Source organism: Typopeltis vanoorti, chromosome 17, assembly GCF_054136105.1.
Source record: "Typopeltis vanoorti isolate ZY-2024b chromosome 17, IOZ_Tvanoo_1.0, whole genome shotgun sequence".
NCBI classification, from domain to species: Eukaryota; Metazoa; Arthropoda; class Arachnida; order Uropygi; family Thelyphonidae; genus Typopeltis; species Typopeltis vanoorti.
Genome location: NC_143565.1, coordinates 74,907,811 through 74,921,549, shown reverse-complemented (window position 1 = coordinate 74,921,549; position 13,739 = coordinate 74,907,811). Strand labels below are relative to the sequence as shown.

The following is a 13,739-nucleotide window of genomic DNA, read 5'->3' as shown; positions in this document are numbered from 1 at the left end:
AAACACACACTTTAAAAGAAAACTATATGAGTTCGTTATAAAACTCTAAGTAAATGTAAAAATCATTAAGCCTAATTAGAAAATAAAAGTAAGAAAATATTTATCCATAACCACTATGATTGTTTCTAGAAAAGGCTTTCAGAAAACTTCCTTTTCTCCCCTCTAATTTAATATATATTTGATGGGTGACTTAGGATATCAAAATAAATAATATCAATAATAACAATTATTATATCCAAACTCAAGATTTAGTTTCGCGATTATGGTAACAAAACCAGTATTGCTGATGTATTTTAGTGCTAAAATGAAATCAGCCACCATATTTTATGCATTATTGTAAGAATAGTTAATGATCGTTTATCTACAATTGAAATATTTACTTGCAGATGCGTGGATGAGAAAGACAAGAGTTTAGCTTTAGGAGTGCTTGAAGCTATAATATCCCTTTTTGGTAAGTATCACTTTAGAATAAACTGACTGTTTACGTGTTTTTATTTTATTTTATTTATGAAGCCTATTTTTAAACCTTTATTCTACATAAAAGTATTGTATTATACTGTGTCGTATTAAATTGCCTTCTAATAATATATATTGTTCTGTTATCAATTCATTTTATATCCAGTTTCTTTTTAAATAATCTCTTGTACGTTCCGAATATAAATCGATACTACTTGAAACATACGATGTTTAGATTGCTTGTCAGATTTATCGTGGAATATATTTTGAAGGAGTTTTCAAATTTCCACCGGAATCAACTATTTCGTGTTACCTTTTCTTTTGACCGTTTCTCTGTCAATTAATTCTCAAGATTGTAAAATAATTAATCATAACTTAGTCAATCGGAAGTATTCCATTTTAATGACAGACAAATGGATTTAAAAGACATTTGCCAAGTGTTCTCTTTGCCATAATCATTAACTAAATGGTGTGGCAATCATTTAGTTAATAATTTTAAAGCAAATTGCAATAAGATTATACTTTTTCTAATTTTAATTGTATCAAAATATAAATTAAAACCAATATACCCGGTACGGGCACTATCATTCTTTTCGCTTTTTAGTGGTATTTTTCCCCATTTTATTTCGCTTAATTGAAATTTATTCTCTACGGTGATAATAATTGCTTTCATCATTTGCCATACAGTTTTACATTTCCATTTTTTATTGTTCTTGCTTTTTTTTTTTTTTTGCTATTTGTTTATTAAGTAGACGTGATTATTATTAATGGCATTATTATTAAGGATATAATTCTACATCATGGGTTCCCAACTGGTGGTACGCGTTCCCCCGAGGATACGTGCTGGGCCGTTCAGGGGTACACGAAAAATAATTAGTAATGGCGGCCGAGTTAAAGAAATAGCTTCCCATGTACCATGGAGTCACTGCTGCATTCATAGACAAACTCTCGAATCCAAGCCTCTTCCTAGTGAACTAAAATACGTTCTTGATGAGGCTGTGAAAGTTGTAAATTTTATTAAGTCACAACCACGAAACTACAGATTGTTTAAAGCGCTGGGAAGAAATGAACAGCCTTCACAGCACATTACTTTTGCATGCGGAGGTAAGGTGGCTATCTCCTGGTAAAGTACTTACACGCCTGTTTGAACTTAGACATGAAGTCCAGGGTTTTTTTTTTTTTTTTTTTTTTGAAGACCATCGTTTCCGACTTGCTCTAAAGTTTCATAACAGTGACTGGCATCAAAATCTTGCATATTTATCATATATTTTTCTAGAAATAAACAAACTCAACTTGGAACTTCAAAGCTCAATCACTGTATTCAAAGCAACCAACAAAATTTAGTCAATGATTATAAAAAAAACTGGACTTTTGGAAAGCGTTTATTGAAAGAGTTCAGCCTGAGGTTTTTGAAACTCTGCACAACGTCTTATCTACGAATGACTTGCACCTATCCCAAAACGTGAAAGAGAATATTTTTAGTCACTTGCAAGATCTCAAAATGTCCTTTTATAAGTACTTCCCTCAACGTGGAAAAGAAAACAATTGGATTGCAGATCCCTTCAATGAAGAATTCTTCAAAGAAGCTAATCCATCAATCAATTAAAAAAAAGAGCAGTTAATCGAACTTTCAACCGATTCTTCTTTGCATTCTGATTCTAAAAGAAAGCAGCTTATTATCTTCTGGGTAGATGTCAGTGAGGAATACGAACAGCTCAGTGAGAAAGGACTCAAATACCTCTTGCCATTTACTAATACTGAACAAGTGGAGAGAGAGAGAGCTTTTTCTTCTTACATCTTCATAAAAAATAAGTACCGCAACATGCTTAATGCAAGTCCGGATTTAAGACCTGTATCTTGCATCTTTTGAGCCTGATTTCAAGAAACTAAGTGCGTCAAAGCAAGCTCACCGATCTCACCAACAATGTTTCAATCGGTTAGTGATCTGTATACCAATTATTACAGACTCTTCAGATAACACAAATAAATATTATTAATAATAATAAATCAAAAGTTTGTTAAATACTTGATCATCATTATCAATATTTGACATGAAGCTATACTTATTTCTGTGTTACGAATATTAAAATTAAATCTGTGGTTTGTACTTTTAGTGTAGTAATTTCCTTTCCCAACTCATTACCCCATTTCCGCTGTTTTACATTAAGATAGACACTGAACAAAAGTGTCAGGATTTAAAAACAGCTATTTTAAAAACAAGGGGTACATTTTATGGAAATAGGTTTAAAAGAGGTACAAAAGTGGGAAAGGGTCGGGAACTACTGTTCTACACAATTAACGTTTCTATACGCTTTGCTTAATTATATAGAGAGAAAACTTACAACACAAACATGCTAACCGTATCTTATAATGAGTAGAATTGAAATAACTGTTATTTGCTTACCTATTTCAAGCAGTGACATAAATTCACTACATTTATTGCTTTTTATATTAAGATTCAATCGAATTTTTTTAGTATAAATAAATGTATAGCATTGTTAAAACATAAACTTCAGTATATTTTTACCTTAAAGAACGTAAAGAATGCCTGAATTAGCATACCTACTTTCAAATCGAACCGGCTGCGAGTTCTATTCCAACAGTGGGTATGGATTCTTGTCTTTAAGTGAGACATGAATATCATCGCCCGGTGTGAGATCGCTCTTTGTTGAGGGCCTGAAGTGGATTGCAAAAGTTCCATGTGTAGTTTCTGGGGAAGAGTTTCCGGAATATGTTAAAACATCAAAAATATATATAATTAATTTTAAAAAAAGAAGAAAAAATTCTTAACCCACCCACAGTACGAATGTTTCAGAAAACCCTTTCGTGAGTGGGTGCTACATAAGTAAAATTCTGCCATTACGGTATTAATATGCTATCAGAAGTCCTGTAATCCCTTTTGTTTAGGATTACTATAAATTTCAGGTAAAACATTTTTTTTCTTCCATACTTTTTTTTAAGTGTGTTTGATTAAAATTTATTCTCCCCACCCAAGACTTAAAAATAGAAATATTAATTTCTAACATGTTGTGCTTTGGAAATATGCGGTGCATTTAGAAGAGCGTGTCTAACTGTGTCTGGATTCTTCAGAGTATGAACAGATGCTGAAATCATATCTTTATTTGCAAAGTTATTTTGATATCTTTTGAGTTTTGCAATACTTTTATCCTTAAGTTAGCTTTTTCTTTAAATTTTAGAAGGATGTCTTCACCTGTTATTTTTCAAGGAAAACATGTCATCAATATTCGTTAGATTATTGCACAATTAATCATGTAGTTCTATTCAGTGAAATCTTCTTTTTTTTTTGGCCTTTTTCAGGCCTGTAAGGATAATGTCCGGTCAAGGACAGTTTCTATTACAATTCCAGGTAACCCTTGTATAACGCGGATGTTAGGTTCCGCAGAAATACCGCGTTATATAAATCGCGTTATGCGAGTCTCAGATCACATAGAAAATAGGGTTATGTTCCGAAATCGGTTTTTTTTAATTATATAAACAACAATGACATATCCAACAAAATAATATATTTTATTTAATTCAGGTAATTCATGTAAGTTAAGAAAACATAAACTATAACACAAATACATAGTATAAAATTATAAAAATTACAAATTGTAATTAAGCTTCATTGCACGTAATGCATAAATGTTTTAGGCAAAATAAACATAAGTGCATATTTTAATCTTTCATAGCACGAGGATTTGTTAATAAACACTGGTTTTGTCATGTAATCAGCTGATGCATTACTACAAAACAGTAGAGTAATTCTATCTTTGGAAACTTTAAATCCAGGAGCTGATCTTTCATTTTTTGAAATATAGGTGCGTTTTTGCACTTTTTTCCAATATAACCCGGATTCATCCGCATTGAACACCTGGTCTGCACTATAAATGTTTATAGACTTTGAGCGTTTTTTGTTTAATAAGATTTCCATCCATAGGAATTTTCTTTTGAGGTGCAATCTTCTATCGAAATCATTACAGATTTTTCCATTTTCCATTAGAATATCGCGTACACGAGCAACGCGCTTTGCACTTATCGTTGACCCAGCAATAAACAGTTTCTCGGATTTTATGTTCATTTTGCTTGATTGTTCGAATTGTTGATTCATTTAAATTCAAAGTCCCTGCAAAAACTCCTCGTTTTTCTCAATTTTTGAACCGATCCAAGATTTTGAATTTTTTTTTTTCGAGAGAAATTAATTTTGTTTTCAATGTTGGTTTTTCCTTTTCGTTGCAGTTTACTATAAAAATATTTTTTTACACAAAAAATCAAGCATTACATATTGTATGTAACCTCACCAGAAAATAAAGTGCTCAGCTTGAGATGAACACACTTATGATTTTTAATGCACTTTCCTGGAAGAAACGAGGATAATTTTCAACAATAAACTTTTTATATGGTAAACAATTAACGTACACGCCTGCTAAAGGGTATTTCCCCTAATATAAATTCGCTACTTATAATTACATACGGGATACAGGTAGACACAAATTTAACGAAGATAAAATTTGATTTTTAAGTTGCGCGGTGAAAACATATGAAAGGATAAAGGGTTACTACAATTTGTAGACTGTGTTTTTATCGGAACCGTGTTGTATAAGTACCGCGTTCAACAAGGGTTACTACAATTTTAGGCCGCGTTATATCGAAACCGCGTTGTACAAGTACCGCGTTATAGGAGGGTTACCTGTACTTGCAGTTCCTTTGTGCTTCATTCAGGTATTTTTTAAAATATTGATTAACACTAACATTTGTGTTCTATATTGCATTAGCGACTTATTTAATTTTATAAATTTATATGTGAAGAATATTAAACTTGCCATGTTTCTATATCTACTGGGTGTTAAAAAAAAAACAAATAAATAAAAATAAAAACCTTAAATAGAATTCGCGGAATTCGGTAAAATATTGTGGTGCCATCTATCGGTATATATGGAAACTTCCGTAACTGTATTGCCATTCTCAAAATAGAACAAACTTCAAATTAAATCCAACCAAAATAATTAGCAGATCAGGCTTAAACAAATCGAGTTTCTAAGGAAAACAAAAGAAAATAATTTTATTACATAGTGTTTTTCTATAGGAAAGAAAAATATAATGTAATAAAATTATAAGGACTTTAAATAAAGCTTTGCTTATCTCTGTATATTGTTATAATTATGTTATTTGTTAAATATTTATTTCTCCTTTGTGTCGGCTCAAAAAGGGCCCGATACAATTACATCTCTTGGCAGATCTGGCATTGATGAATATGATTTTTATTTTTTTATTTTTATTTTAAGACAGAATGCCAATTTTCAATTTTGTTTTCAATTTTTAAATTAAATATTTATTTTATAAATATTATTTAAAAACTAGTTGCATGCAACTTTATCGAAGTTATTACATTATTTTTATAGTTGAATCGAATTACTAAGAATTCATAAATGTCCATATTTTTTCTATAATTATTGTTCACTGAAGAATCCAATCATCTCCTAATTGTACTAAATATTACGAGCCGTAGTCGAATATCTGTGAATTGAAAACATGAACATAATTTTAGCATAATGATTGATACGCGGAATCGCATTCTTTTTTTTTAATATACTAATAAACTTTAATATGATTATTATCAGTAAAGCACAGGGAGAAAGCTTTTGAACAATTGCACAATTAACACTATCATGAAATTAGCATCAGTTGTGGTCATCGAAAAACAGTGGCTACAAATTGGCGAGTGCTTACTTTTGATTGGCTAAAATCAAAGGCAGAGCTGACTGTTTTCCATTGTTGCATCTGCTCTGATCACTTTGTATTTATATGCGTAAAGCTTAGATTTTTTTTTTTTATAAAAAAAAATCTGTCCTTTTTTTTTCTTCTAAAGCTTAAACTGTAATAATCAGAAGACTGTAACTGAGTACTATACAGTTAGTAAATTAATATTTTTATGAAGTACTCGTACAATATTAAAAAGTAACCTTAAAATTTACAAAATAAATCGTTTAATTAATCAAATTAATTAATTTTGTTTTCTATTTTATTTAATTTTATTATTTGTTTTATTTCATTTTTACACTTTTACTTTAGTTTTATTTTCAAAGTTTATTTATTAAATAAATTATATTTAATTTATTCCAGCCTTTATTCCTTATCCTTTAATTTTTGGAGCCTTAACAGACGCTGCATGTTTAGTATGGGAAGAGAAATGTGGCAAAACTGGAAACTGTTGGCTTTATGATAGCGAAAAATTTCGTTATTATCTGCACGGTATGTCTTCAGTCTTAATATTCATCGGGACGTGTTTTGACGTGGTGGTGTTTCTCCTAAGTGATAGACTTAAAAACTTCTACGAGGACGATGAAGATAAAAATGAGAAGAAATTCAAAGGACACAGCGAAATCAAAGATCAAGGGAACAAAATAGGAATTTTTACCGTTCTTAGCGATGTCAAAAACGGAAATGCAGAAAAAACAAAAGAGACCCTAGAAAGTAATGGGCAACCTTCATCATTGGAGTATTATAACTACTCGTATAAAGACAGCGTAACCACGAATCTCTAGCGATTATGAGTTGGCCAACTTTGCAATAGTGAGACTAACACTATCACTTCATTTATGCTGCGTAGATAATATCATAAAAGAACTTCGATATCTTTCTTTTATATAAACGGATTATTTAGTAGATCTCGAACAAACAAGTGCATGCTCGAAAATATGTAATTAATACCCTTTGGTTTTATATTTTAATTCGAATTTTCTACGAATGAGCACAAATGGACTGTGATATTCTGCTCTGTGTAGACAAGATAAAACCTTTAGCTTGACACTCTGTAGGGAAAGAAAAACAAGTCGAGTTATTAGCCGAATTAGCTGACATCAATGCAAATATGTATATAGGAGAACAGAGAAGATTTGAAAACACGCCTGTTTATCCATGTTGAGTTTTTTTTCCCGGAGTCGAGCAACCGAGGTTTCCTTATATAGGCTGTAATCGAAATGGATATAAAGATCTCCTATTCTTTAAAAGGTGGAAAGTTGCTGAGTTATATATAATGAACAGCTAACCACAATTTTTGATGTTCCATTACATATTTCTATTTTTTGCATTTATTTTTTATATCTTTTTGTAATTGTCAGAATGATGACGCATCAATTGTGACGCAAGTATGCTTGCAATAATTAATAAATGCATGACGTAACATTACTGATTGGAATTAGATATAAACTACATACACAACTAGTTATTTGTGTTAAGACCAATTTATATCTTGTTATTCATCAACTTGAAGACAAGGTGATGAATAACAAGATAAAAAAAACTTAAAGAAGTAGATATATTAACTTACATTATTGTAAGTAATGAAGTCTTCAAATTTAGCTCCTTCAAAGAAAGTTTCGTAACGAATTTTTTGCTGTTTTGTTTAAAGTTTGTCTGACTTGTTTCGATGTCTTTTCAGATCTGCGTATTTTGATAGATATTTTATTTTTTAAGATCACATGTGATGCGATTGTTAAAATGTCTATTAGCATTTTTTTGCATTATATACATACACACATTGTTTAGACATTATTCTGCTAAATGTATTATTTTAATATTTATAAATAATAATCTACACGCATTTCAAAATGTTAATTCTCATCTCCCCTTTTTGCATTTGATCGATGGCTTGGCAGGACAATTTAAAATGCTATATGTTTTAATTATCCGTGATTATAAAATTCTATATTATGTTTGTAAAAAAATTCATAACGGGAATCTCCTGCATTTTTTTGCCTGTATGTTTGTCTTTTATATTTTTTTATAATCGGAGTTGAATCAAAAGTGTGCAATTCAATGGCATTCTATGTAATTACTAAATGTAGCGATGTTAGAATATTAAATATTATTTTAATAATATTAATATAAATAGCAGTAAAGTTTATCATTTATCTGTTTTTTTGTTTGTTACAACAAGACGGATAAATTTGTCCACACACACACACACACACACACACACACACACACACACACACACACACACACACACACACACACACACACACACACACACACACACTTCCAGATATTAATAATCAAACTGTAAGTATTAACTAAATACAAAACATGTCTTCGAGAGTGGTAAAACTTTTTATTATAGCCGATATTAAGAACAATAACAAATTTACTATTACACCCTGTAGAATATTTGTAAATTATTAAGTTTATTGTTATAATAAATTTAATTATAATAATTTACTGTTCTTGATACTAAGAATAATAAATATACTTGCTGAGGTTGCTGAAGCATCCTCAGGAAGTATAAATCAAGCTACCCATTTAAATCATTGTTACCTTGCAACAGTTTAGAATTTTATCCAATTGTTGCTATATGTAATTGTTGCAGTTTTTCTAATTGCCACAGACTCCTTTTTTTTTTCTTCTTTTTATAAATGAACGACTATTTGATTTATGAAAAAAAAAGAGAGATACATAAGGAAATTAACCAAGCACAATGTTTTTCCTGTGGATTGTTACATCGATGCATATTACATTTTTACTAATATGGACGTGTTACACATATGGACTGAGTTTTACAATTTCTTAGTGATAGTTATAATCTGTTATATATTTTTGGATGTAATTAATATGAAAAGAGTATTATTTGGTGTAGATAGATATTCAAAGAATAAAAATTATTTTTCTTTTAAAATTTGTGTATGTTCTATTTATTCTCTCTCTCTCTCATGTTTGTCAGTGTAACCCTGTACGACCTTCGAGTCTTCTAGTTAAAGGTCATGAATGAACATTTCCAACATAATACTCACAGTAAAGTACTAAGATCTCAATAACCAACTGTAAAATTGAATAGATATATATATATTAACTAATCTGGAAACCTAAAACAAACTATTATTACTTGACCTTCAGCCAAAATAAAACAAAATCATCCACCTATCCTTGCTGTATACATAACAATCACTGAAGAAACGATATATGAACTCATGCCGATTGTTTTATATTTTAATCCTGTTCTCTTTCAAATATCTGTATAAGAATCGATGTTTCCTGATTTCGTTGAGCCAGGAAAGAACATTTTAGTGATTATTTCAATTGTTGTTATTATTGATGAAATAAGTTTTGATTTATTCCAATGGCGAGGAAATAACGATTTTAGAGCCGCATCTGACAGTTAGGCAGTTCAGGTGCACTCGTAGAGAAATTTACTATTGACATTACGATCAGCATTTCGCATCCTGTCTGCATTCATTCTTATGCTAAATTGACCACATACGAGAAAAGACACAATTAGAAATGTTTGAAACATGAAATCTGTGAAGTTACATGCAAAATGTAGTTAACAAAATTCGATAAACTTGCAACGAGAACTTCGACAATTGCAGCAAGGACAAGAAGAAAGTGGTTATAAGCAATCATAAAAAGATCAATATTTTAAGAGCAGCCATGTAGTTTTGTTTTGCTTAATTTCGCCGCTAAAATGGGTCTTATCGAAACCAAAATATAAGCAGATCGTCGAATTTTAATGTTAGTTGTAAATGTCGAAATATAATTCCATTATTTCATTTATTATTATTATTTGATACCTCCAGGGAGTCCAAGGACTCATCGAGGGAGGACACCTGCTCTACAGCTCCGTTTCCACCATTCAATCACCAACTGACCGCAACTACGCCAACGCCATCTACCGCCGACCACCAATGGCATTTCCACAGACAATCGCAAACATCCATGCCCACGGCGGGATTCGAACCTGCAGCCTTTTGGTGGGAGAGCGGACCACTCGGCCAGCTAGGCCAGCCATAATAATATTTATTATTATAATTTTGCCAATTTTTTTTCAATAGAAAGGGTCTAATTTAAATAAACATTGAAATGAACGAAATCATTCAAAATTACAAACTTCATTTGGAAGAGCGGAGTTATTTCTTTGTATAGTTTCAAAGTTATGGAATTAAGAATACGATATAAGAAAATAAACAAAGGTAAAAGCAAGAAAAGGTGGAACCTAGAAAAACTCAAAGGAGATGCAGGTAGGAAATTCAGAGAACTGGAAAGTAAAATAAGGAAAAGGAACAAAGAGATTATATCTGAAAAAACTATGGATGTTAATGCAAAATGGAATCAACTGAAAAACTTGATTTTTGAAACAGCTGCTGAAGAGATAGGTTTTGTGGAAGGGAAAAGAATTAAAAAGCCATGGATTACAAATGAAATGATAAGAAAAATGGAAGAAAGAAGAAGATGGAAAAATGTAAACACCGAAGAAGGAAGAAGAAAATACAAAGTATTAAATAATGAATTGAGAAGAGAAACTGATAAAGCAAGAGAAGAATGGTTAAAACCAGAATGTAAAGAAACTGTAGAAATGGAAAAAAGGGGGAGATATGATAAAATGTTTGAAAAAGCAAAAGAAATTACAAATATTAAAAAAAGCATAAGAAATCTGCCATTAGAAGATAAGCAAGGAAAACTGATTTATGATATTGAAATACAGGGTGAAAGATGGAAGGAATACATCGAAGAACTTTACGCAAAAAATGAAAGACCAACAAAAATTGAATTGGAAGAGCAAAATGAAATCTCAACAGAAGAAAGAGGTCCTGAAATACTAAAGAGAGAAGTAGAAACAGCAATTAAGGAATTGAAAAGTGGAAAGATGGAAGGAGTGGATGGAATACCTAGTGAAATCCTAAAACAACTGGAGAACAAAGGTATAATAGAAACATGGAAACTCTGCAACCGCATTTACAAAAAACAGGAGTATGGCCTAAAGATTTCACAGAGAGTATTCTTATACCAATTGAAAAGAAAAGCAATCCTGCTAAGTGCAGTGACTACAAAACTATAAGCATACTCTCGCATGCCTCCAAAGTACTGCTAAGAATATTAAATCAGATCGTATAATAGAGTGGAGTATTTTCTTGGGGTTGATCAATTTGGATTTAGAAAAGACAGAGGAACCAGGGAATGCAATTGGAGTAATGAGGACCATATGCGAAAGGAATATAGAAGTAAATAAAGAAGTTTATATTTGTTTCATCGACCTTGAAAAAGCATTTTGGTGAAATGGGAAAATCTGATGGAAATATTACGCAAAATAGGTTTGGATTGAAGAGACCGAAGGTTAATAGCTGAATTATATATGAACCAGACGGCCATAATAAAGACAAAAGTAGGAAAAACTAAAACATGTGTGATTTGCAGAGATGTAAGACAGGGATGCTGCCTCTCACCGACGCTCTTCAATATATTTGCAGAAGAAATGATAAAAGAAGCATTTTATGAAGAGGAAAGAGGAATATTAGATTTGCAGATGATCAAGCAATATTAGCTAATACCGAAGATGAACTACAATTTTGCATTAGGTGCTGTAGCACCTAATGCAAAATTTTGAAAATATATGCAAGAAATATGTATGAAAATTAACGCAAAGAAAACAAAAGTGATGAGAGTCTCCAGGAAACCAGGAAGTATCAAGGTGAATGAATGAAGAAAGTGTAGAGCAAGTGAGACACAAGAAAATGTGAATAATCAAGAAAATGAAAATAATACAAGAAAATGGAAAATGTGACATGGAAATAAGAGAAAGAATTAACAAAGGAAAAAAATATGCCTTTTATAGCAAGAAAAATTTGTTTATTAATAAAATGAATAAAAATCTAAAGAAAAGGCTTATTAAGTGCTATATTTGGAGTATGACCTTATATGGGTCAGAAACATGGACAATTAGGAAGAAAAAAGCTAAAATGTTGGAGGCATTTGAAATGTGGTTATGGAGAAGAATGGAGAAAATAAAGTGGACTGAAAAAATCACCAATGAAGAAGTATTACAAAGAGTTGAAGAAGAAAGGAATATACTAAAGACCATAAGAAGAAGAAAGCATAACTGGATAGGACACGTATGAAGAGGAGACAGCCTACTGAAAAGAATGATAGAAGGGAAAATTGAAGGAAAGCGACCAAGAGGAAGAAGACGACTAACGATGCTTGATGATATAATGGGAACAAGAAGATATCAGGAAATGAAGGAGGAAGCAAGAGACAGAAGAAATTGGCCGAAGAGAATCTGCTGAGTTATACCATTGGACCTGTCAAGAGACAGAACACTAATGATGATGATGATAGTTTCAAAAGGCTTTGTCAAATTTCTCCTTCAAATGTTACGATTAAAATTAAGACCAAGATGGTTAGATAATTTTTATACAGATCATAAACACATAATTTCAATAAAAAATAGGCCTGACTAATTGAAATTTAAGCATTTTTGCTGTATGAAACCGGCTAATTCTTAAGTTAAAAGTCTTTATAAAGGTTCTTCACGTCCTGAACGATGAACCCAGATTTTCCAATAAAAGGGTTTTCTCGATACAAACTAAAGTACTGAGCTCTCTCCATTTTCCAATCCATCTTTGGGTTATATATATGTTTATACTCATTTAGAAGAAATAAATTTTAAAAATCATGTAACATGAATTCACTAGTCACTGACCGGATAATCGCCGAGAAAAGTAGTGGAGTTGGGTGTGTGCCACTTGTGTGCATATTAAAAGTAGTCCTTTGTGTTATGAATAATCTTCAAACACCTGTCACGGTTTCTAATCTAATTCTACAGAAGAATGTATTTTGAAATATGCAGCCGCAACTGTTTGTTCCTCTATCAGATCTTAGGACTAAAGTCCACAATTGCATCTTCCTCACTATTTGGATAGATGACATCACTATCTGGATTGCTGGTTTGCAGATAGTCGTGGAGAGGAAGGCAAAGAGTCTGACTGGTTGTCGAAGTTTAGAAACCTGTAAATGTAATGCAGGTGCATTTGGCAACATAAGCGGTACCGGTGCCACCTGTTTGGCAAAAAAAAGAATTGTGAAATGTGCAATTTGGGTATTGAAGATAAACAGTAGTAGATGTAGCCGCACTTTGGGTGTCTGTCAAAGACTAATATGTGCGGTTTGGATGACTGCAAAGTGGTACTGACTGCCATTTATGTTGATGCTAATGTGAGGGATATTAGAAAAGTGAATGTGAGAATGCATTTTAATTGTAGAGATTCTGGTAGGTTTTGTATGTTGTCATTGTTCTGTCTTTTTTGTCGGGATTGGTTTTTGAGGGAGATTCGTTTTTGCCGCAGTCACGTTCAATATGACTCATCTACAGCTCCGTCTGTAGATGAGTCATCTACATTCATGTAAATTCATTCATTGTAAGATGGAAGGATAGCCTGGGGTCTTTTAGTGTAAGAAGATTGGCTCTTGGAAATGACATGCATACCAAGAGCAAACAGCTCCTTGCCGTAACG

General features: G+C 31.7%; 1 protein-coding gene across 1 annotated transcript in view; it reads left to right on the top strand.

The window, feature by feature from the left end:
- The window catches only part of LOC150097499 (uncharacterized), a 193,978-nt gene extending 185,044 nt beyond the window's left edge, over positions 1–8,934 (top strand). Inside the window, exons 18-19 of the mRNA XM_090406938.1 lie at positions 387–451; positions 6,580–8,934. Coding sequence (XP_090263064.1) covers positions 387–451; positions 6,580–7,001 — 487 coding nt within the window. The 3' untranslated portion in view covers positions 7,002–8,934. The remainder of the gene's footprint in view (positions 1–386; positions 452–6,579) is intronic.
- The last annotated feature ends 4,805 nt before the right edge of the window (positions 8,935–13,739 follow it).